This window comes from Mustelus asterias, chromosome 11 (genome assembly GCF_964213995.1).
Source record: "Mustelus asterias chromosome 11, sMusAst1.hap1.1, whole genome shotgun sequence".
In the NCBI taxonomy this organism is placed as follows: domain Eukaryota; kingdom Metazoa; phylum Chordata; class Chondrichthyes; order Carcharhiniformes; family Triakidae; genus Mustelus; species Mustelus asterias.
In genome coordinates this window covers 7,131,700-7,155,771 of record NC_135811.1, presented here as the reverse complement: position 1 = coordinate 7,155,771, position 24,072 = coordinate 7,131,700, and the positions used below count along the sequence as shown (strand labels likewise).

The following is a 24,072-nucleotide window of genomic DNA, read 5'->3' as shown; positions in this document are numbered from 1 at the left end:
TTACTGTGTTTACCCCAGTTCAACGCCGGCATCTCCACATCATCTGTCCAGGCAGTGTGTGCAGACCTGGATGCACTCTTCATCTTGCTTTCGGGCCACACGGAGATGGTGCAACTTCTGATCTGTTATCAGCAAGTATTTGGTGGTCAAGCACCCCTCGCATTAAGTTGATCTTTCTCTGCACCCTAGCTATGACTGTAACACTACATTCTGCACTCTCTCCTTTCCTTCTCTATGAACGGTATGCTTTGCACGCAGGAAACAATATTTTTCACTGTATATTAATACGTGACAATAATGAATCAAATCAGAAAGCTGTGAAGGTCTTAGCCCCGCAGTGACCCTGAACATTGCACCATTGTGGCGGCTGAGGTATCTGCAATGGGACTGGGAGCAGTGATATTCCAGGTCCAATGTGATGGCAAAAGAAGACCTGTTTACTATTTGTCCAGGTCATTAACCAGCACTATACGGTGACTGAAAGGGAAGCCCTTGCAGCAACTTGGGACGTGCGAGAAATTCTCTGATCCTGCACCGGCTGCCAGTTGGAAATTGATGCTGATCAGAAAGCTGATCATAACTCTGTTGAACACAAAATAAATCGCAAAGGTGCCACCCAGGGTTCAGTGAATCAGGCTTTGGTTCATACGCTAAGACACTAGTACAGAGTACGTACCGGATAAATATCAGACTACAGCTGAACCAGTTACCCAGAGCACCAAGATAAAATCTTCATAGCAGAAGTTGGAGCCTTCACAGCCTTTTGATTTATAGAGTCATAGAGGTTTACAGCATGGAAACAGGCCCTTCGGCCCAACTTGTCCATGCTGCCCTTTTTTTTAAAACACCTAAGCTAATCCCAACTGCCCGCGTTTGGCCCATATCCCTCAATACCCATCTTACCCATGTAACTGTCTAAATGCTTTTTAAAGGACAAAATTGTACCCGCCTCTACTACTACCTCTGGCAGCTTGTTACAGACACTCACCACCCTGTGTGAGAAAAAATTGCCCCTCTGGACACTTCTGTATCTCTCCCCTCTCAACTTAAACCTATGCCCTCTAGTGTTAGACTGCCCTACCTTTGGGAAAAGATATTGACTATCTAGCTGATCTATGCCCCTCATTATTTTATAGACCTCGCTAAGATCACCCCCTCAGCCTCCTACGCTCCAGAGAAAAAAGTCCCATCTATCCAGCCTCTCCTTATAACTCAATCCATCAAGTCCCGGTAGCATCCTAGTAAATCTTTTCTGCACTCTTTCTAGTTTATTTGATTTTATTATTGAAACATGTATTAGTATACAGTGAAAAGTATTGTTTCTTGCGTGCTATACTGACAAAGCATACCGTTCATAGAGAAGGAAAGGAGAGAGTGCAGAATGTAGTGTTACAGTCATAGCTAGGGTGTAGAGAAAGATCAACTTAATGCGAGGGGTGCTTGACCACCAAATACTTGCCGGTAACAGACCAGAAGTTGCACCATCTCCGTGTGGCCCGAAAGGTAAGATGAAGAGCGCGTCCAGGTCTGCACACACTGCCTGGACAGATGACCACAATGCATTGGAAGCAATGCTGTCTGGAGGAAACATTGTCAAGTGTCACCACATTAGCGTGATAGGTGAACGATTGGTGATACCATGATTTTGATTTGATTTGATTTATTATTGTCACATGTATTAACATACAGTGAAAAGTATTGTTTCTTGTGCGCTATACAGACAAAGCATACCATTCATAGAGAAGGAAAGGAGAGAGTGCAGAATGTAGTGTTACAGTCATAACTAGGGTGCAGAGAAAGATCAACTTAATGCAAGGTAGGTCCATTCAAAAATCCGATGGCAGCAGAGAAGAAGCTGTTCTTGAGTCGGTTGGTACGTGACTTCAGACTTTTGTATCTTTTTCCCGATGGAAGGAGGTGGAAGAGAGAATGTCCGGGGTGCGTGGGGTCCTTGATTATGCTGGCTGCTTTGCCGAGGCAGCGGGAAGTGTAGACAAGAGTCAATGGATGGGAGGCTGGTTTGCAAAATGGATTTGGCTACATTCACAACCTTTTGACCTCTCGTGAGTGTATCCTTCCATTCCTGTCTCTCATGTGTTTGCCCTCAAATGCATCAATAGTATTCACTGCAACTACTCCTTTAGGTAGCAGGTTCCATAGGGAATACATTCAGCAACGGGACAGTAAAGGTTCAAGCTGTTTTTCAGAGACCAGACTGACAGTGGGAGAGCAGTTAGTATATACAATAGTTTTTAAAAAATCTACCAAATTGGTTCATTTTTTTAAAAGTTTGATACGGTAGGTTGGAGGAAACAGTTTCCACTAGCCGGGGGGGGGGGGCTATCCCGTTGCTGAATGTATTTCCCATGGAACCTGCTACCTAAAGGAGTAGTTGCAGTGAATAGTATCGATGCATTTGGGGGCAAGCACATGAGAAACAAAGGAACGGAAGGATATACGCACGAGAGGTCAAAAGATTCTGAATGTAGCGTTGGTTAGAGGGTTTAACAGGGTAAATATGTGGGGTTACTATAATAAGTCTGCGGGGGTAGAAGTCCCTTCACCAAAATCCCTTTATTTACAAATTCTCACAGCAGCAGAGTGCGAGCCGTCAGCAGTCTACCTCCGGGGGTGTCAGAGGAACTGACACTCCAGTTAAGTACAAGGCAAAGACTCCCTGGTTGGCCCATCAATTGGATCTTTAATCAGGGAGTTCATACTCCAATAGGCCAACCGCAATGGCCCGAATGAAGTCATTCCAATTACGGGGATAGGGCATGAGTGGGATTGTTGTCGATACAGATTCGATGGGCCGAATGGCCTCCTTCTGCACTGTAGGGATTCTATGTAAGATTCTATGTTTTGGTTTCTTTCATACATTGCTTTGCAGCTTTTGACGTTGCCGGTACATAATGGATTCGCACCATCCGAGTTTGTGATGGGCCGCAGGCTAAAGACTCAACATCCTTGCTGCCAAATGTCACACTTGGAAGACATGATCGAACCTGGGAGAAGCCTAGCGAGCGAGCCAAGAGTGTATCTTTAACCAGAGGCATAGGGAGAAAGAGAGCAAGAAAAAATGAACTGAGTTGGAGGGAAAAAAAACTTTTAAAAATTACCCATTTTTTAAGGGGGGGGGTGGCGGGAGAGCATTGCATGATCTGTTTAAAAGGTGGAGCTTTTTCTGTGCTTAGAGTTAAATAAATGCAAATGCACAGAGAGCCCAAACTGAAACATTTGCTTCGAGAAAGGCCAAGCAGCAGTGCTCCCAAGGCAACAGGCTTTGGAATTCTTTTTTAAAAATTCAGCCAATAAATTTGAATCAGGCACTCAGATACCAAGAACCTATTAAATTTAAATCTGATGGTTTTGACAACCTAGGACCCATCCTATTGTGGGTAATACTGATATGTCATCACAGGTATAAAAGAAGAGGGCAGTGGGACAAAAAGAAGAGAGCAGCTGCCACCTGCCACAGCTCAAAGCACCATCCAGATAGCAAAGGTAACAAAGAAGAAAGAAGCTCCAGGCAGAAGAATCGAGAGAGAAGACTCAGAATATTCTGGAAGACACAAAGTCTGCTTGTAATTTAGAGAGTGACTAAATTCTATTTTTGTCAATGAGTGGGAATTGTATTTATTGGAACAGCGTTCCATTAGAATCTTGTTTTATTTGGGAATAGTTAGAAAGGATTTATTCGGCTTGTGAATATTTTAGTTAATTTGTTCATAGAAATCATAGAAATCATAGAAACCCTACAGTGCAGAAGGAGGCCATTCGGCCCATCGAGTCTGCACCGACCACAATCCCACCCAGGCCCTACCCCCACATATTTACCCGCTAATCCCTCTAACCTATGCATCCCAGGACTCTAAGGGGCAATTTTTAACCTGGCCAATCAACCTAACCCGCACATCTTTGGACTGTGGGAGGAAACCGGAGCACCCGGAGGAAACCCACGCAGACACGAGGAGAATGTGCAAACTCCACACAGACAGTGACCCGAGCCGGGAATCGAACCCGGGACCCTGGAGCTGTGAAGCAGCAGTGCTAACCACTGTGCTACCGTGCCGCCCCTGTTAATTAGATAAATAAATTGTTACGTGTTGATTTTAGAGAGAGCGTCAGATATTTATTTTGTATTTAATCACTAGGAGTTGCTGACGAGCAGGTCCCACCACTTCACAAACACTTTTTACAGATTATAGGACGAGGTACTCCTCTTTGGGCATTTCAGTGTTAGCTCTCAGAGGGGGGATCAACCTCCGCTTTGTAACAAGGAACGCAAACTTTAAAAAAAAATTATAGATAACAATCTGAAACCCTGACCACACCACACACCCCACCCCCAGAAAAAAACCCTATACAATATGTCACAAATCTTGTGGCACTCTGCTGAGATTTGTCAACAATAGGTCCTTTTTATTTAGAAAGTATTTGACTTACATCACAGATATCAAACTAAAGGATAAGCATAAAATGCAATCTTAAGAAACATGGTTTAGGAGGATTCGGAGAGCTTTACCAGCTCTTTAAATAGTGTTTGACAATGTACTCTATACAAAAAAAAATGCAAAGGTCTAATCCCACAATATATACAGTAGAAGGCAGCACTTAGCGGTGAGCATACATATATATATCTATATATTATATATTATTTTATATGACAAACAAACATTGATTCCAGAAAGGTTTTGCTCTGATAGCTACACTGCAGCCCTAATCCCTTAGCACCGGAGAACCCATCGTACAAGCACAGATTTTTCTCGCATCCACCTCTCCGTCCTCTCCAGTTTTCTGATACAGTACATTTTATTTAAAATGTAAAAATAAAATTTACATTTAAAAGGGGAGGGAGAAGGGAAAGAATGAACGCCTCGTTCTATTTGCTCAAAATGTAGTGGCATTGTGCGCACACAAAGACAGTTTCCCGTTGGGCGTCTGGCGCTGAAAGAGAGAGAGAGGTAAACAGTTATACCAGAATACGACCCATTGGCAGCAGAATTGCAAGTTCCGTCGCTTCCTCCCATTCAACCAAAATGACAACTTGAAGACCATATTTACAATATATAGAACGTATGCAGTTCTGTTCACTCAAGGGAGAGGGGGATGGACAAAGCGATCTGCATCTTGTGACGCTAATGTGCCTTTAAGAATTTTTTTTTAAAAATCGTGTTCTCTGCAGTTTGTAAGCAGGTTTGTTTTCATTGTTGCCGGGCTGTCTGCAAGAAATCCTTTTATTATTGCTTCAATGGTTTGAATGGGGTTTTGTTTATTTTTATTCTGCGCCTCAGGTACTTTCTAGGATTTTTTTTTTTTATGACCCCGAATTGTTGGAGGAAGAATGAGCGACAGGTGACAGAAGTTCTTTCATTTTCAGTGTTTGGGCTGCTGGCTGCTTTTAGTTTAGAAGGTGTTTGGACATCAGACCGAAAAGCAGTGTTTCTCACTCTCTCTCTCTCGGGTATTGTAAATTCTGCTGGATAGCTGCAAGTAGGTCTTCTTGCCTTCCTGGAGTGAACATTCTGCTGTTGGTGGTTTGCTAGCTAGTAACTAGAGTCTCTCTCTCCCTGGTGTTTTGGAAAGCTGTCCTGACTTCACACTGGTCTGTGTGTGCATCAAGATGGCTGCTGGAAGTTACGAGGCTGGGAAGTCAGAGTTTCAATTCTCCAACCAAAGGACTAACTTCCAGCATCATGTGAGCATTCGTATTTTCTGTGCTAAACCCGTGACAAGGGTATGTTTTAAGGTTTGTTTGGTTGGAACATTTCATATAGTTGCTAAGGTTTATACAACATCATGGGGCTTTTTTTCTTGCTTGTAATATGTTAGCTGTATTCTTAAATAAAGTTTATTTGATAAAAGCTCCCTAGTGGATCATTTGACTCATACCTGAAGTGAAACATCTCATGCTTACCCTAGTCAAATTCAAATTGCAAAACTTATGATCTTGGCGAACTTCATAAAACACTTTTGAGTTTCTGACCTGATTAATAACAATCTGACATCTCAACAGGCAAACGGCCATACTGAAGGAAAACAGGGACTCCTGGGTTCAAAACTGGATGGACAGAAAGTCATCTCTGGATGAACCTCATGAGAAATGACACACAATGGAGTACCGAGTGGGCAGGCAAAGCAAAACTGACCCTTATTCAAAGGCCATAGGTAGCCTCAGTCAGAGAAGGCAAGAATGGGAAACAAATTCTGCAGTAGGTATTCTGAAGTCCACTGCTGAGGCACATGAGCAAAGAAGGCATTGGTCTGCACAATATCTGATGTGGAAGTGCCTTGGTGCCAAGTTTCAAATCAATTTAGTGTAGTTATAGCTATACAAAGCACTGACTAGATCACAGCTGGACTGCTGTGTCCAGTTCTGGGCATCACACCTCAGGAAGCATATATTGCCCCTTCAGCATGTCCAGTATAGATTTACCAGAATGATCCACACATCCCAAGGATTAAAGTACGAGGCAAGATTATACAAGTTAGCATTGATTAAGGAGAGGTCGGATCAAAGTTTCCAATATATTAAGGGGAACAGATAGGGTCAATACTGAGCTGGTTGGCAAATCACGGATTAGGACACAGCCTAAATATTACAGCCAGGCCTTTCAGAAGTTATAAAACACTTTTAACATACAAAGGGTGGTAGATGTTTGGAACTTTCTTCCACAAATGGCAAATGATGCTGATTTTAAATCTGTGATTAATAGATTTCTGTTAATTAAAGGTATAAAGGGGTGGGAGATAAAATTGGGAGTTAGGTGGTAGATTAGCCACGATCTGATTGTTTTGGCAGAATGGGACTGAGGAGCTAAAGACTTGTTTTTATATTCCTGGGCGGCTCAGTGGCACAGTGATTAGCACAGCTGCCTCACGGCAACAGGAACCCGGGTTCAATTCCGGCCTTGGGTGACTGTCTGTATGGAGTCTGCACATTCTCCCCGCGTCTGCGTGGGTTTCCTCCGGGTGCTCCGGTTTCTTCCCATATTCCAAAGATGTGCGGGTTAGGTGGATTGGCCATGGCAAAAATGGGTGGGATTAAGGGGATAGCAGGGGAGAGCCTGGGTGTGATACTCTTTCGGAAAGTCAGTGCAGACTTGATGGGCCGGATGGCCTCTTTCTGCACTGTGGGGATCTCTGCGATCTCAAGCTGGGATGAGGAGGCTGCAGGACTCTTACTCAATGACTCCGCCCCAGTTGCAAACTCTGTTTCTTTCTCCACAGATGCTGCCAGACCTGCTGAGGTTTTCCAGTGTTTTCTGTATTTCAGATTTCCAGCATCCGCAGTATTCTGCTTCTATATTTGCATATATATTGTAACTGAAAGGAAACCACCAGAAGACACAAAAGCTTATGGCACGAGAGAAATAGCAAGAGTCATAATTACCGGTTGCTCCCATTGACGACTTGGGAACTTTAAATGAACAGCATCTCGAACAATAGCTGTTGCCACAGTTGCTGCAGTTACGCTAAGCACGGACAGAAGACAAAAACTGTGATGAAAGGAGCAATTACGTAACACACACCCAGTTTATTTGCAGCATCGCGCACCAAGATATTGCCCAATGCAATGCCAATGCCCAAAGAGTGATTGATGCATTGCACAATCTATATTTAGCACCAGCTGTCAATCTGCGCAAAGCATTAACTACCAGTAACCAGTCTGCGCAAAGCATTAACTATCAATAACCAGTCTGCACACGGCATTAACACCAATAACCAGTTTGTTGCATTTTGGAAAGTGAAACCAGGGTAGGACTTGTACAGTGAATGGTAGGGTCCTGGGAAGTGGTGAGGAACAGAGGGACCTAGGAGTACAAGTACATAGTTCATTGAAAGCAGCGTCACGGGCAGAGAGAGTGGTGAAGATGGTGTTTCACACACTAGCCTTCATCAGTCAGGGCATTGAATATAGGAGTTGGGACATTATGTTATAGTTGTAGAAGTTGTTGGTAAGGCCGCACTTGGAGTATTGTGTACAGTTTTGATCACCCTGTTATAGGAAAGATATTGATAAACTGGAAAGAGTGCAAAGAAGATTTATGAGGATATGGCCAAGACTCGTGGGCCTGAGTTATAAGGAGCAGTAAGCAAGGCTAGGACTTTATTCCTTGGAACGTAGGAGAATGAGGGGTGATCTTATGGAGGTGTATAAAATCACGAGGGGCACAGATAGGGTGAACACACATAGTCTTTATCCCAGGCAAGGGGAATTGAAAACTAGAGGGCACAGGTTTAAGATGAGAGGGGAAAGATTTAAAAGGGACCTGAGGGGTAACCTCTTCACGCAGAGGGTGGTGCGTATATTGAATGAGCTGCCAGAGAGAGTGGTTGAGGCAGGTACAATAGCAACATTTAAAAAGCATTCGGATAAGTACATGGATGGGAAAGGATTAGGGGGATATGGGCCAAAGGTGGACAATTGGGACCAGCTGGGAGAGCAGCATGGTCGGCATGGGCTGAAGGGCCTGTTTCCGTGCTGTATTGCCCTATGACTCTCTCTATGAATCTACACCACTGGGAGTGTCGGCCTGGATTCTTGTTACTTGAGTCTCTGGGACTTGAGCCTACAATCTCCTAACTCAAGAGGTGAGTGTGGTACTCACTGAACCACGGCTAACACTGCTGTATAACCATTCCATCTCTTTTTTTTAATATAAAGATAGACATCATGCTTGATGACTTAACAAAAGAATGAATGACTTAAAAAAACAACACTCACTCGTTTCTTCAGGACTGAAAACGTGGCATTGCAGCTGTTACAATTTCCTGAAATGAAGGAGGAAAGAAAGTGTAATAAAAACATAAATTAAAAAGCACAGCTATTAAAACAAAGCTTCTTCCACATTGACCCTGCATTCCTCTTCTGTTATTGCACTCTTGATTGCCACAGCATGCTGTGGAACAATCATTAAATATTAATTCACTGGAAATGCAGTTGGCATAATCGGGTTCTCGCTTTGTCACTCCGTTCGGGGATCGTTGCTGGACTGCCTCAATTAAATAAAAATCACAGGGTTACATTTCTCAGAGAAACACGGTACAAAAATAACTGAGAATTCGAGTGAACTTGACAATGCGTAAGCAGAGGGAAAGAAAATACAGCGGTGGGAGGTGTGAGAGCGCTGCAGCTCCTCAATGATCGACTGTGCATCTGAGCTTTGCGATACAGGTAGGAGGAGAGAGGCTTAGGGAGGGAATTCCAGAGTTTTAGGCCGAGGCAACTGGAGGCAGGGTCAACAATGGTGGAGCAGTGAGAACTGGGGGGGGGGGGGGGGAAAGGCGGTGTGCAGGGGGCCAGAATTGAAGTGTGCAGATATCTCATCAGGATTGTGGGGCTGGAGCGGTTTACAGAGACAGGGAGAGGCAAGGCCCTGGAGGGATTTGGAAAAGCAAGGAAACTTTGTTTGATATCAAAGATATCAAAGAAGGGGCTCAGAGCCTCGAAAGCTTGTGTGGCTTTTGCTACCAAATAAACCTGTTGGACTTTAACCTGGTGTTGTTAAACTTCTTACGATATCAAAGACAACAGGTTAATCACATTCTGAGCCAGCCAGTCTCAACATTCACGAGTTCTCACAGACTGGTGGATGTTCACAGCTATTGCTAATATTTTAGAATGCCATAAATAATCAGCATGTTAACCTAAATGAACTCCTATTTAAAAAAAGTTCAAGAAGTGATAAGTCATAACTTGTGCTTTTTAAAAAAATGATTTATTTGTAATGGACTATCTGGGCGGCACGGTGGCACAGTGGTTAACACTGCTGCCTCTCAGTACCAGGGACCCAGGTTCAATTCCAGCCTCGGTTCACTGTCTGTGTGGAGTTTGCACATTCTTCCCGTGTCTGTGCGGGTTTTCTCTGGGTGCTCCGGTTTCCTCCCACAGTCCGAAAGATCACAGAATCCTCCAATGCAGGAGGCGGCCATTCGGCCCATCGAGCCTGCACCGACCACAATCCCATGCAGGGCCTATCCCCATAACCCCAAGCATTCACCCTGGCTAGTCCCGCTGACACTAAGGGGCAATTCAGCATGGCCGATCCACCTAACCCACATATTTTTAGACTGTGGGAGGAAACCGACACACAGACATGGGGAGAATGTGCAAACTCCACACAGACAGTGACCCAAGACGGGAATTGAACCCAGGTCACTCGCGCTGTGAGGCAGCAGTGCTAACCACTGTGCCACCGTGGGGGTTAGAACATAGAACATTACAGCGCAGTACAGGCCCTTCGGCCCTCGATGTTGCGCCAACCAGTGAAACCAATCTGAAGCCCCTCTAATCTACACTATTCCAATATCACCCATATGTTTATCCAATAACCATTTGAATGCTCTTAATGTTGACGAGTCCACTACTGCTGCAGGCAGGGCATTCCACGCCCTTACTCCTCTCCGAGTAAAGAACCTATCTCTAACATCTGCCCTATATCTCTCACCCCTCAATTTAAAGCGATGTCCCCTCGCGTTAGCCATCACCATCCGAGGAAAAAGGCTCTCACTATCCACCCTATCTAATCCTCTGATCATCTCGTATGCCTCTATTAAGTCACCTCTTAACCTTCTTCTCTCTAACGAAAACAACCTCAAGTCCCTCAGCCTTTCCTCATACGATCTTCCCACCATACCAGGCAACATCCTGGTAAATCTCCTCTGCACCCTTTCCAATGCTTCCACATCTTTCCTATAATGCGGCAACCAGAACTGTACGCAATACTCCAAGTGCGGCTGCACCAGAGTTTTGTACAGTTGAAGCATGACCTCCTGGCTCCGAAACTCAATCCCTCTACTAATAAAAGCTAACACACCGTACGCCTTCTTAACAACCCGATCAACCTGGGTGCCAACTTTCAGGGATCTATGCACATGGACACCCAGATCCCTCTGTTCATCCACACTACCAAGTATCTTACCATTAGCCCTGTACTCTGTATTCCTGTTACTCCTTCCAAAGTGAATCACTTCACACTTTTCTGCATCAAACTCCATTTGCCACCTCTCAGCCCAGCTCTGCAGCTTATCTATGTCCCTCTGTAACCTGCCACTTCCCTCCGCACTGTCTACAACTCCACCGACTTTAGTGTCATCCGCAAATTTACTAATCCATCCTTCCACGCCCTCATCCAGGTCATTAATAAAAATGACAAACAGCAGTGGCCCCAAAACAGATCCTTGCGGTACACCACTAGTAACTGAACTCCAGGATGAATATTTCCCATCAACCCCCACCCTCGGTTTTCTTAGGTTGATTGGCCATGCTAAATTGACCCTAGTGTCAGGGGGATTAACAAGGTAAATGTGTGGGGTATGGGAATAAGGCCTGGATGGGATTGTGGTCGGTACAGACTCGATGGGCCGAATGGCCTCTTTCTGTACTGCAGGGATTCTATGATTCTGTGACTTTAACCCTTCACGACCAGGGAAATGACTCGCTTCCCTGGGTCAACCCCTTTCCAGCTCTCTCACTGTTAAATAATGAAACCTCTCAAAGAGCAGGGTTAGCTTTATTACAGGGCGAGTAACCACAACGGAAATAAGCATTTAAAATCCAATTTTAATTAAAAAATAATAAAATTTTAAGCGCTTTCTTTCTGTTCCTTCTTTTATCCCTCTCCCTTCGACTTCACTGTACTCTCCAATTCCCTGTCACATTTTCTTTCTATTACTCAAAATTTCACTCTTCGTCCGAACAAAGCTTCCTTTTAAAACCACTGTAAAAATGATTGCTGAGTTTTCCCCCTCCTGTCTCCCATTCTCCATTTTAGATCAGTGACACACTTCCAAATACACTTTTAATTGTTTTAGATCTGCTCAATGGGATTGCTGCGCAGCCAATCAAAAGTCCAGAATGTAAGGAGTGATGTTGCCACGCAGGAGATTAATTTTCAGGAGTATAGGAACAGAGAAAAGCCACCCTTCAGTCACTCTGAGCGTAAAGGACCAGAGAGGCAATTTCTGGTCAACTTGAGCTTTGGAAAATTCAATGCTTTCTTTCCAAAAAACAATGGGTGGGTTTCCTCCCACAGTCCAAAGATGTGCGGGTTAGGTACATTGGCCATGCTAAACTGCCCCTTAGTGTCCCGGGGTGCATATGTTAGAGGAATTAGCGGAGTAAATATTTGGGATTATTGGGGGATAGGCCTGGGTGGGATTGTTGCCAGTGCAGACTCGATGGGCCAAATGGCCTCCTTCTGCACTGTAGGGATTCTATGATACCCTACACTCCCAAAAGTAAGGGAATCTGAAACTAGAGGGCATAGGTTTAAGGGGAGAGGGGAGAGATACAAAAGGGTCCAGAGGGACAATTCTTTCCATACAGAGGGTGGTGAGTGTCTGGAACGAGCTGCCAGAGATAGCAGTAGAGGTGGGTGCAATTTTGTCTTTTAAAAAGCATTTAGGCATTTACATGGGTATAGAGGGATATGGGCCAAACGTGGGTAAAAACTGGGCAGCACAGACAAGTTGGGTCGAAAGGCCTGTTTCCATGCTGCAAATGTCCATGACCTACATTTAAATAGTACCCAGCAGGGTATCCCAAAGCACTTCTTAGGAATGTTATCAAATAAAAAGTAATTAAAAGACAATACTAGAGATCAAAAGGAAAACAGAAAATGCTGGAAAATCCTCAGCAGGTCTGACAGCATCTGTGGAGAGAACAGAGTTAACGTCTCGAGTCTGGACGACCCTTCGTCATCTGTCAGACTGGTTGTGATTTTCCAGCATTTTCGCTTTTTAGAACATAGAACATAGAACAGTACAGCACAGAACAGGCCCCTCGGCCCACGATGTTGTGCCGACCTTCATCTGAAACCAAGATCAAGCTATCCCACTCCCTACCATCCTGGTGTGCTCCATGTGCCTATCCAATAACCGCTTAAATGTTCCTAAAGTGTCTGACTCCACTATCAGATTCCCGCATCTGCAGTAATTTGCTTTTATACTGGTGACCAAAAACTTGGTCAAGGAGGTAAATTTTAAAGTAGGTCTTAAAGGATGAGAGAAAGGTAGAGAGATTTAGGGAGGGATTTCCAGAGCTCTTTGCCTTGATGCTGAAAACAAGGCCACCAATGGAGCTACGAAGGAGTCAGACTGAACACAAAGGCAGAATTGGTGGAATGCATAGTTCCCAGAGGGTTGCAGGGCTGGAGGGAATTACACCCATAGTGAGAGGAGAAGGCATGATTCAAAATGAGCCCATCTAAGTCAACAAACAGAAAGGTCTTGGGTGAATGGAACTAGTTTCACATCCTTCATCCATTAGCATTATAGTGACACTATAGTTAAGAAAGCCCACCAATTCCTCTACTTTCTCAGGAGATTAAGGAAATTTGGCATGTCAGCTACGACTCTCACCAACTATTACAGATGCACCGTAGAAAGCATTCTTTCTGGTTGTAGCACAGCTTGGTATGGCTCCTGCTCTGCCCAAGACCGCAAGGAACTACAAAAGGTTGTGAATGTAGCCCAGTCCATCACGCAAACCAGCCTCCCATCCATTGACTCTGTCTACACTTCCCGCTGCCTCAGCAAAGCAGCCAGCATAATTAAGGACCCCACGCACCCTGGACATTCTCTCTTCCACCTTCTTCTGTCGGGATAAAGATACAAAAGTCTGAGGTTACGTACCAACCAACTCAAGAACAGCTTCTTCCCTGCTGCCATCAAACTTTTGAATGGACCTACCTCGCAATAAGTTGATCTTTCTCTACACCCTAACTATGACTGTAACACTACATTCTGCACTCTCTCCTTTCCTTCTCTATGAACGGTATGCTTTGTCTGTATAGCGCGCAAGAAACAATACTTTTCACTGTATGCTAATACACACCATCTCTGAGAGAAGAAGTTCCCCCTCAACTCTGTTCTGAACCGGCCCCCCCTTATTTTGAGGCTGTGCCCTCTAGTTCTGGTTTCCCTTCTAAGTGGAAAGAATCTCTCCACCTCTACCCTATCCAGCCCCTTCATTATCTTATATGTCTCTATAAGATCACCCCTCCTCATCCTTCTAAACTCCAACGAGTACAGACCCAATCTGTTTAATCTCTCCTCATAAGCTACACCCCTCATGACAAATAAATCAAATCAAAGTTAAATCAAATTATTGCTAAATACTGATCCAGTTCCCTGTGAAATGTGCTGGCTCCAATATACTGTGCCCCCCGAATTCAACAGTGAATTAATATAGCTACAGAAATGTATAAAACAACTGCTCTTGCAGGAATGAAGTTGAGTGGTATTGCTTACCCTTCCAACAATCTGGAAGAGAAGTATAATCAAGAATAATTTCTCTCCTCTACTTTATAACCTGAAAACATTTGAAAAAACTCTTTGGATCAGTTTGAACGAAGACTGATTGGGCCAATGTGAACTCATCCTTCAAGCAACCAAGCCTACTGTCTATCTGTTAAAGTTCCAGTGCCCACCTGAACAGGTAAACAGAGCCTGGCTTCAACACCTCACTTGAAAGATGAAACCACCCTCAGTTTACGGGCGGCACAGTGGTTAGCATGGCTGCCTCACAGCGCCAGAACCCGGGTTCGATTCCCAGTCTGGGTAACTGTCTGTGTGGAGTTTGCACGTTCTCCCCATGTCAGCATGGGTTTCCTGTGGATGCTCTGGTTTCCTTCCCACCTCCAAAGATGTGCGGGTTAACATAAGAACATAAGAAATAGGAGCAGGAGTAGGCCATCTGGCCCTTCGAGCCTGCCCTGCCATTCAACAAGATCATGGCTGATCTGAAGCGAATCAGTTCCACTTACCCGCCTGCTCCCCATATCCCCTAATTCCCTTATCGATCAGAAAACTATCTACCCGTGATTTAAACATATTCAACGAGGAAGCCTCCACCACTTCAATGGGCAGAGAATTCCAGAGATTCACTACCCTCTGAGAGAAGAAGTTCCTCCTCAACTCTGTTCTGAACCGGCCCCCCCTTATTTTGAGGCTGTGCCCTCTAGTTCTGGTTTCCCTTCTAAGTGGAAAGAATCTCTCCACCTCTACCCTATCCAGCCCCTTCATTATCTTATATGTCTCTATAAGATCACCCCTCCTCATCCTTCTAAACTCCAATGAGTACAGACTCAATCTGTTTAATCTCTCCTCATAAGCTACACCCCTCATCTCCGGTATCAACCTGGTGAACCTTCTCTGCACTCCCTCCAAGGCCAATATATCCTTTCGCAAATAAGGGGACCAAAACTGCACACAGTACTCCAGTTGCGGCCTCACCAGTGCCTTGTACAGTTGCAGCAAGACCTCCCTGCTTTTATATTCTATCCCCCTCGCGATAAAGGCCAACATTCCATTCGCCTTCTTAGGTTAGGTGCATTGACCGTGTTAAAATTGCCCCTTAGTATCAGGGAGACTAGCGGGTTAATGCGTGGAGTTACAGGGATAGGGCCTGGGCGGGATTGTTGTCGATGCATGCTCGATGGGCCGAATGGCCAACTTCTGCACCGTAGGGATTCTATGATTCTATGCTGTACTGGAGTACTGGTTTGGTCATGATGTGGAGATGCCGGCGTTGGACTAGGGTAAACACAGTAAGAAGTCTCACAACACCAGGTTAAAGTCCAACAGGTTTATTTGGTAGCTAGTGGCTTTTGCTACCAAATAAACCTGTTGGACTTTAACCTGGTGTTGTGAGGCTTCATACTGGTATAGGCCAGGGGTGTAAGAACTAGTGTAAGTTTCAAACACTTAGCTTCTGAGATGAGAGTCCTACCAATGGAGCCAAGCAGGTGTTTTATCGCTACTCTCTGAGAATGCGGGTTACCCCCATCCCATCAAAATCAACTTACCCTCTGCTACAGCCCCAGATCGCCATTCTCAAGCCTTGGAAATCATTGGGAAAATGTCTCACCAATGAGAGTCAGTGAACACAAGGGCGCGAGGCAGGTGCTGCAGCAGCGACTGGGTTAAGTGAAGAGTGTACTTCTCTGCAGAATACCAGTTATCCCGACTGATAATGCAAAAGGAAGAGAATTCAGCAGAGAATCATTTTTCCAGATGTAATTGGACAGAAAGCGTGTTTATATTCTGAAAGCTCCATCTGTTTAAATGCAACTGTGACTAAGGTTCCCAGCAACATTTGCTGAACATGCGGGAAAAAAAAGTGCTGAGGTTATCAAAACACAGGTCAACGAGTAGTTAGGTCGCATCCCTGAGCTAAAAGACAAACACGTTAAACGCGTCCTTTATCAGTTCTTGAGCCAATTCCATAAACAGTAAAAGTTTGGATTTACTGATTTTTATTTTATCCCCCTCCCCCCCCACACCACCCCTCACAATGGGAGATCTGGAGGTGTGTTGGGTCTGGCAGAGGGTCATGGCACAGAGCATTAAGACTTGGAAACCTGGGGTTGGATACATCTCCAAACGAAGGAAGGCCACCGAGACGGTCAGGCCAATTTGGCTGGTAGCATCCTTAACCCAAGTCAACAAGTTGAGAGAAGCAGGCCAAGGTTGAAGACTGGGGATGTGTGGGACAGACCGATATCCGGGAGGGTCTCATTCTTTCTGCGAATACGCTGGTTAATACATTACCATAACATTTCTTTCTCCGCCAGGCTGAAGCAGACACACAGCATCTGGGTTTAGTCGCCAACACGTTCACCTCAAGTCACAAGGTCTCAGGTTCAAGCCCCATTCCAAGACTTGAGTATGTAATCTGGGTTGATGATCCAATGCGACACCGAGGAAGTGCTGCATTGTTAGAGCTGGGATTTCTTCAGGCGAGATGTTGAGTCGTTATCTGTTTTATCTAACAGTTCAGATGAAGATCCCTTGGTGCTACTTGAACAGCAGCAGCAAGTTCCTCTCATGTTGTGGTAAACATCCTGTGTTCAGAATGACTACTATATTTGTCTACAAAACGACAGTGACCTCTTCAACAACAATCTACAACATAAGGAACCTTGTGATCTCTGAATATGGTAACAAGGCACGATAACTATAAGCATGTCCATTATTTTAGGGATGGAGAACTCACATGCTTTATGGGAGGGTTGGTGAACCGCATTCTGGTAGTTAAAAGAATAGTGTAAAAATGAAACTGGGGAGGATTAGGACAGCAGGGGGCACAATAAACAGACCAATCACAACATCCTTGTATCTTGTCGCACACTGGATGCAGTATCCGTGGTCTTCCCAAAGCACTGTATAATTTACAATTCACCAAAGATCCTTAGACAACATCTTCCAAACCCACGACAACTTTCATCTAGAAGGACAAGGGCAGAAGATACATGGGAACACCACCACCTGCAAGTTCCCCTCCAAGCCACTCATCATCCTGACTTAGAAATATATCACCATTCCTTCGCAGTCGCTGGGTCAAAATACTGGAATTCCCTCCCTCACGTCATTCTGGGCCAACCCACAGCAAGTGGATTGCAGCGATTCAAGAAGTCAGCTCACCACCACCTTCTCAAGGGCAACTAGGGATGGGTAATAAATGCTGTGATGTGGAGATGCTGGCGTTGGACTGGGGTAAACACAGTAAGAAGTCTCACAACACCAGGTTAAAGTCCAACAGGTTTATTTGGTAGCAAAAGCCATTAGCTTCCGGAGCGCTGCTCCTTCGAAGGAGCAGCGCTCCAAAAGCTAGTGGCTTTTGCTACCAAATAAACCTGTTGGACTTTAACCTGGTGTTGTGAGACTTCTTAATAAATGGTGGCCAGCCAGCGACACCCATGTCCCACGAATGAATAAAAGAAAACACATCAACATCATGGATACAAGATATGGGGTGGCAGGGTGGCACAGTGGTTAGCATTGCTGCCTCACAGCGCCAGGGACCTGGGTTCAATTCCAGCCTTGGGTCACTGTCTGTGTGGAGTTTGCACATTCTCCCCATGTCTGTGTGGGTTTCCTCCGGGTGCTCCAGTTTCCTCTTACAGTCCAAAGATGTGCGTGTTAGGTTGATTGGCCATGCTAAATTGCTCCTAGTGTCAGGGGGATTCACAGGGTAAATATGAGGGGTTACAGGAATAGGGCCTGGGTGGGATTGTTGTTGGTGCAGACTTGATGGGCCGGATGGTCTCCTTCTGCACTGTCGGGATTCTATCAGAGAAGAAGAACAGAGTCTGGTTACTCTACAATCAGTCGTTCATCTCCTGACCCACCAAAACCACGAGTCAAGAATGTGATAGAATACTCACAACTCTCTTGGATGAATGCAGTTGCAATATGAACTAAGACACTCAACACTTTGCCTGATTGTTGCATTCAATGACAGGGTCACCAATGATCACCCCCCAACCTCCCTCCCCTCAGATCACTGGTGTAGTATCTGCTGAATGCTCTTTACCAATTCACTGAGGTGACTTTGACAGTACATCCTATCCCTGTGACCTCTACCACTAACAAGAACAGTAATGCTGTGGGCACACCAAACTCTCTACATGATGGAATCATGGGATAGTCCACACCAACATATACTTTCAATATCTCAATACTTCATGCTGAGCCTGGAGAAAAGATAGTGTGTGGAATTTAATGGGGGGGGGGGGGGGTAGAAGTTGAGCGGGAGTCCCAATGTTTGATTCCCGATGGCAGGAAAAGTGTCCCGAGTTTAGTGGAGACCAGGAAAGGCCCGACACAAAAATCCTGCTCACAGGATGTCAATTAGGTTCATTACTGAGCAATTCAAAAACACTTACTCCTGAGCCCACCAGGATTTAATGGCGCTCCCATGTTTTCGCGAGCCACCCAGAAAACCAGCAGCAGTCTACCAGGGAACCCAAAGGACTCGGCATGAGGAAAGTGGGGGGGTATGCTGTAGCCACCTCCACTGCCCTTGCTTCTGACTCCTCTTCCCACCAACCCACCCCCATTCCACTGGTGATTCCCTACGCACGATGACCATCTCACATCCCTATCTCCTGGGGTCCAGCTATGATCCCTTCTGAAGGCTTCCGAACATCACTGGCATCAGCCCCCATGTGTGGTGGTGCTGCAGGTCTCAGACTGACGAGCAACTCTCAGGGGGAGGAATTTCCACTTTACTGGAGCCTCAATGTAGCAGGTAGTCCACGCTGGCCAACACATCCAAGATAGCACCGGAGTGCAGCAACTTCTTGGTAGCTGTTCCAAGCATACCCTCTAATTCTGTCTCTTACTCTTGTCCTCTGTACCCTAGCTAGAACTGTAACACTATATTCTGCACCCTATCCTTTCCTTCTTCTCTATGTACTCTATGAACAGTATGTTTTGTCTGTATAGCACGCAAGAAACAATACTTTTCACTGTATCCCATACATGTGACAATAATAAATCAAGTAACTACCTGGCTGCATTTAAATTGTATCAGGACCCTTAGCGGTTCTCCAACTGATGGGGGGGAAAACCACTGTCGCACAAATTAAATACTAACTGTGTACAGTTCTGGTCACCCTATTATAGAAATAATATTATTAAACTAGAAAGAGAGCAGAAAAGATTTACTAGGATGCTACCGGGACTTGATGGTTTGAGTTATAAAGAGAGGCTGGATAGACTGGGACTTTTTTCCCTGGAGCGTAGGAGGCTGAGGGGTGATCTTATAGAGGTCTATAAAATAATGAGGGACATAGATCAGCTAGATAGTCAACATCTTCTCCCAAAGATAGGGGAGTCTAAAACTAGAGGGCATAGGTTTAAGGGGAGAGATACACAAGGGTCCAGAGGGGCAGTTTTTTCACACAGAGGGTGGTGAGCGTCTGGAACAAGCTGCCAGAGGTAGTAGTAGAGGTGGGTACAATTTTGTCTTTTAAAAAGCATTTAGACAGTTACATGGGTAAGATGAGTATAGAGGGATATGGGCCAAATGTGGGCAATTTGGACTAGCTTAAAAGAAGGGGTGGCATGGAAAATTGGGCCAAACGGCCTGTTTCCATGCTGTAGACCTCTATGTTTCTATGACTTTATGGTGATACATCTCATATCACTGTATTTACAAAGCATAAGTATGATGAAATTTGGATAGACAGTAATAGGTTGGGTATTGGATCAACAAAAAGAAAAGAAAAAATGACTTTTGAGTACATTCCCCCCCCCCACCTTCCAAATACACAGGGCATAAATCCTGGGAATCTAACCCTGCCAAGTCTTCGCAGAGACTCAAAGAATCTGCTGGCTGCAGTTGTTTCTTAATAGCCCCTCAAACGTTGCTCAAGCCGTTTTGTTTTCCTTGGAGCAGAGAAAGCCAGCATTCCCTGGTGGGGAACGCAAGACAGATGGGGTTGGCCGAGTCTTCGAGTCTTGCGGATACGCTGGAGACCGACTTTGTGGAATGGATCTCCTCCCCCTTCCAACATGTCACAACTAAACAACATTAATACCGTCCAGGAGGCAGAGACATGGCTTGGATTCGTGTCCTATGTTTGTGCCTTCTGGGTGGAATGTTGCTGAAGCTACAGGACCCAGTTGCTTCATGCCAACAAGAGCTGAAGGCTCAGCAAGTTGGCTCGCTGTACTTGTTCCTTCACGGTCACGCATGTAGAGGTGAAAGCAAAGCCAAATTTCTGCAGACAGTTCAGAATGTACCTGGCCCATGAAACAAATGGAATATGATGGGCTGAATGGCCTTTCCTCATTGCACGGTCTGATGTGTTTCAAATCACATCAACAAAGAAATGCTCCATAGTGTGCTTTCAATCTACATCATTTACACTGGATAATAAAATTAAAAACTCCTTACCATCAGAATTCCTAACTTTTTTCTCAATTATTCTTAGTGGTTAGCACTGCTGCCTCACAGCGCCAAGGACCCAGGTTCGATTTTGGTCTTGGGTGACTATGTGGAGTCTGCACATTCGCCCCGTGTCTGTGTGGGTTTCCTCCGGGTGCTCCGATTTTCTCCCACACTCCAATCCATCACGCAAACCAGCCTCTCATCCATTGACACTGTCTACACTTCCCGCTGCCTCGGAAAAGCAGCCAGCATAATTAAGGACCCCACGCACCCCGGACATTCTCTCTTCCACCTTCTTCCATCTGGAAAAAGTTACAAAAGTCTGAGGTCACGTACCAACCGACTCAAGATCAGCTTCTTCCCTGCTGCTGTCAGACTTTTGAATGGACCTACTTCGCATTCAGTTGATCTTTCTCTACACCTTAGCTATGACTGTTAACACTACATTCTGCACTCTCTGCTTTCCTTCTCTATGAACGGTATGCTTTGTCTGTACAGTGCGCAAGAAACAATACTTTTCACTGAATGTTAATACATGTGACATTAATAAATCAAATCAAATCAAAAAAGGTGTGCGGGTTAGGTGGATTGGCTACGCTAAATTGCCACTTCATGTCAGGGGGACTAGGAGGTAAATATATGGGGTTACGGGGATAGGACCTGGATGAGATTGTTGTCGGTGCAGACTCGATGGGCCAAATGGCCTCCTTCTGCAATGTAGATTCTATGTCTTATAGTTTTAAATTTAATAGAATAGTCACATGATTTAATGTTAAATCCTTATAAAGCAACAGTGCCTGAAACCATAGTCTCCATGGGGCAATTTAAGTGCTCATCACAGGGTTTCGAAAATTTTAGATCCTATAATTCAATCAATGTGCACAGTCGCCAAGTGAGAGTTGAAGGCCCCACCTATCGGATGACACTCTAAACCAAGTCGGTGTCTGCCTCCTAAGGTCGACACACTATTGGAAATCTCTCAGGTATCCCGACCAATATTCATCCCTCAACCAACATCTCTTACAAAGAAAATCCGATTTTCTGGACATTTATTGTTGTCTGGGGGGGTTTTGCTGTGTATAAATTAGCTCCTGTGTTATCCTATATTACAACTGTGATTAAATGTCAAAGAAGCCCTCCACTGGCAGTGAAGTGCTCTGTGGCATTCTGAGATTGAGAGTTCTGCTACGTAAAAAGCAACTTCTTTCTTCCCCGATGCCAACTGATCTTGGGAGTTCCGATTCAGGATTTATCCACAGATGAGGCAACACTGCCAGGAACGGCCCTTTTCCAAATTTCAGGCCCATGCCATTGAAGGAGTGGGAGACAGGAGTGCAAACAGAGAAGAACTGACAGGGCTCCTGCGAGTTGCCCCGGTGCCATTCTGATTCTGCTGGGTAGATCTGCAGGAGGTCGATGGCGAAGGAAGATCTGAAAGGGTTGGCTGCTCCGAGGCCTGGTCTCCTAGCCGAGGAATGGCGAAGGTTGACAACGCTGGTCGAGTGTTTTCCTGGAGATTCCATCATGTGGCTTCTTCCCACTATTGCTCATGGCCAGTTGGAAAGCAAAAAGACTCTACATGCTTCTTCACGGTCAAGCAGTCTTTCCCAGTGCCCTCAATCCCCAAAACTTCTACAATTCACAAACAAAAATGTCCAGAGAAAATTAGAAAAATTTATTTTAATTACCACAATGATTTTTATCCTCCCTGTTGCTCACAGAATGGCCTGGTGATTAATCTTTACTTTCTGGAGGGTGGTAACCCTAACAACGGTCAAATCATAAGTAAATTATACGAGAGGCCAATGTTACGCATCATTGTAGATTACGCAACTAGCCATCCTCTGAAAACTGCAAGATAGAGACCGCTGTACCTATTTCTTTCTGGGCTATGTCTCCCAGGGAGCAGCAAGTTTCTTCAAGAGAAGTGATAAAGTTCAAAGGTTTGCAAGTGCAAAAACACTTTTCTTTCTAATAGCCACCCTGTTCTAGGCTGCAACCTGTATGGGTCATGGCAGGGGCTGTGGGACAGGGATGCCTCTCCTCTCACAGCTGCAACACTGTGAACTCAGGGAAGAGTTGGAAGGTGAAGAGATCACACCTACCCTCCCAACTTTCAGTCTGGGTTTAACCTTCCTCTGAGGGATCTGCAATTGTTTGTCAGGTTCAGACTGCAACGCACACAACAGGGAGATACCATCATTTTAATGGGAGGCGCTTTCTCCTCTGTCCTTAGGAAATCTCAATGCTACTCCAGCGCGGTGTAAATTCGTCGAGTGACTGTGCAACTCAGAGCTGTACTATAAACAGGAAACTAGCTGCAGCTGCCACAGAGGAGTCCTGGTATTTCAGACTCAAACAGACCAAAGACGCAGGTGATGAAAGCATAATAATCCTGCATTCCCTCTGCGTATGCTTTGAATTTTAAGCCAGGCTGGAGAAGAAGGGCAGTATAAGGAGTTAAAGCAAGCTAACAACAGACACTGAGGCCACATTATAAGACAGTCTGTGTAAATCTCCTCTGCATCCTCTCCAAGGCATTTACATCCTTCTGAAAATGTGGTACACCAGCTGACGACTAGCTGAGTGCTTTAAAGAGGATTATCACAACCTCCTTGCTTTTATACTCTATTTCCCGATTAACAAAGCCAAGGATCCCATTTACCTTCTTAACTAGGGGATTTTCACAGTAACTTCATTGCAGTGTTAATGTAAGCCTACTTGTGACACTAATAAATAAACTTAAACTTTAAAGCAAATGTACCATCTACAATTGCCTCTCCTCATTCTCCCGACCAAAACGTATCACTTTACATTTCTTTATGTGAAATTCCATCTGCCATGTGTCTGCCCATTTCCCCAGTTTCCACCTCATTGTTTACTACATGCCTCAGTTTAGTACCATCTGCTAATTTTGAAGTTAATTCCTGTATACCCAAACCCAATTAGGTCGAATGGCCTCTTGCTGTGCTGTAAAGTTCTATGTAAGGGAATTAAGGGTTATGGGGATCAGGCGGGTAAGTGGTACTGATCCACGTCAGATCAGCCATGATCTTATTGAATGGCGGGGCAGGCTCGAGGGGCTAGATGGCCTACTCCTGCTCCTATTTCTTATGTTCTTATGTAAAAAAAAATTGACGCAAGATTTGCAGACTAAACTAATAGCTTTACGTACAATTTTATCAATAAAGCAAAACTCAGGATCATAGTCTACTAATTCTAATGATGAGTGTGGTCAGAATGTGGGACTCATATGAGTAGTTGAGGTGGATAACAAAGGCTTTAAGCTAGATAAAAGTGTCTAGAGGGGCAATTTTTTCTCTGAGGGTGGTGAGTGTCTGGAACAAGCTGCCAGAGGTAGTAGTAGAGGCGGGTACAATTTTGTC

The 24,072-nt window shown here is 44.9% G+C and overlaps 1 protein-coding gene across 2 annotated transcripts in view; it reads right to left on the bottom strand.

Annotated features, from left to right (window-relative positions):
• Positions 1–4,396: 4,396 nt before the first annotated feature.
• zfyve27 (zinc finger, FYVE domain containing 27) overlaps positions 4,397–24,072 on the bottom strand; it is a 202,218-nt gene continuing 182,542 nt past the window's right edge. For both annotated transcript variants that reach the window (XM_078223097.1, XM_078223098.1), the window contains 3 exons: positions 8,729–8,775; positions 7,394–7,475; positions 4,397–4,947 (listed from right to left, as the gene is read on the bottom strand). In XM_078223097.1, the coding sequence (XP_078079223.1) occupies positions 4,883–4,947; positions 7,394–7,475; positions 8,729–8,775 (194 nt within the window). In that variant the 3' untranslated portion in view covers positions 4,397–4,882. The remainder of the gene's footprint in view (positions 4,948–7,393; positions 7,476–8,728; positions 8,776–24,072) is intronic.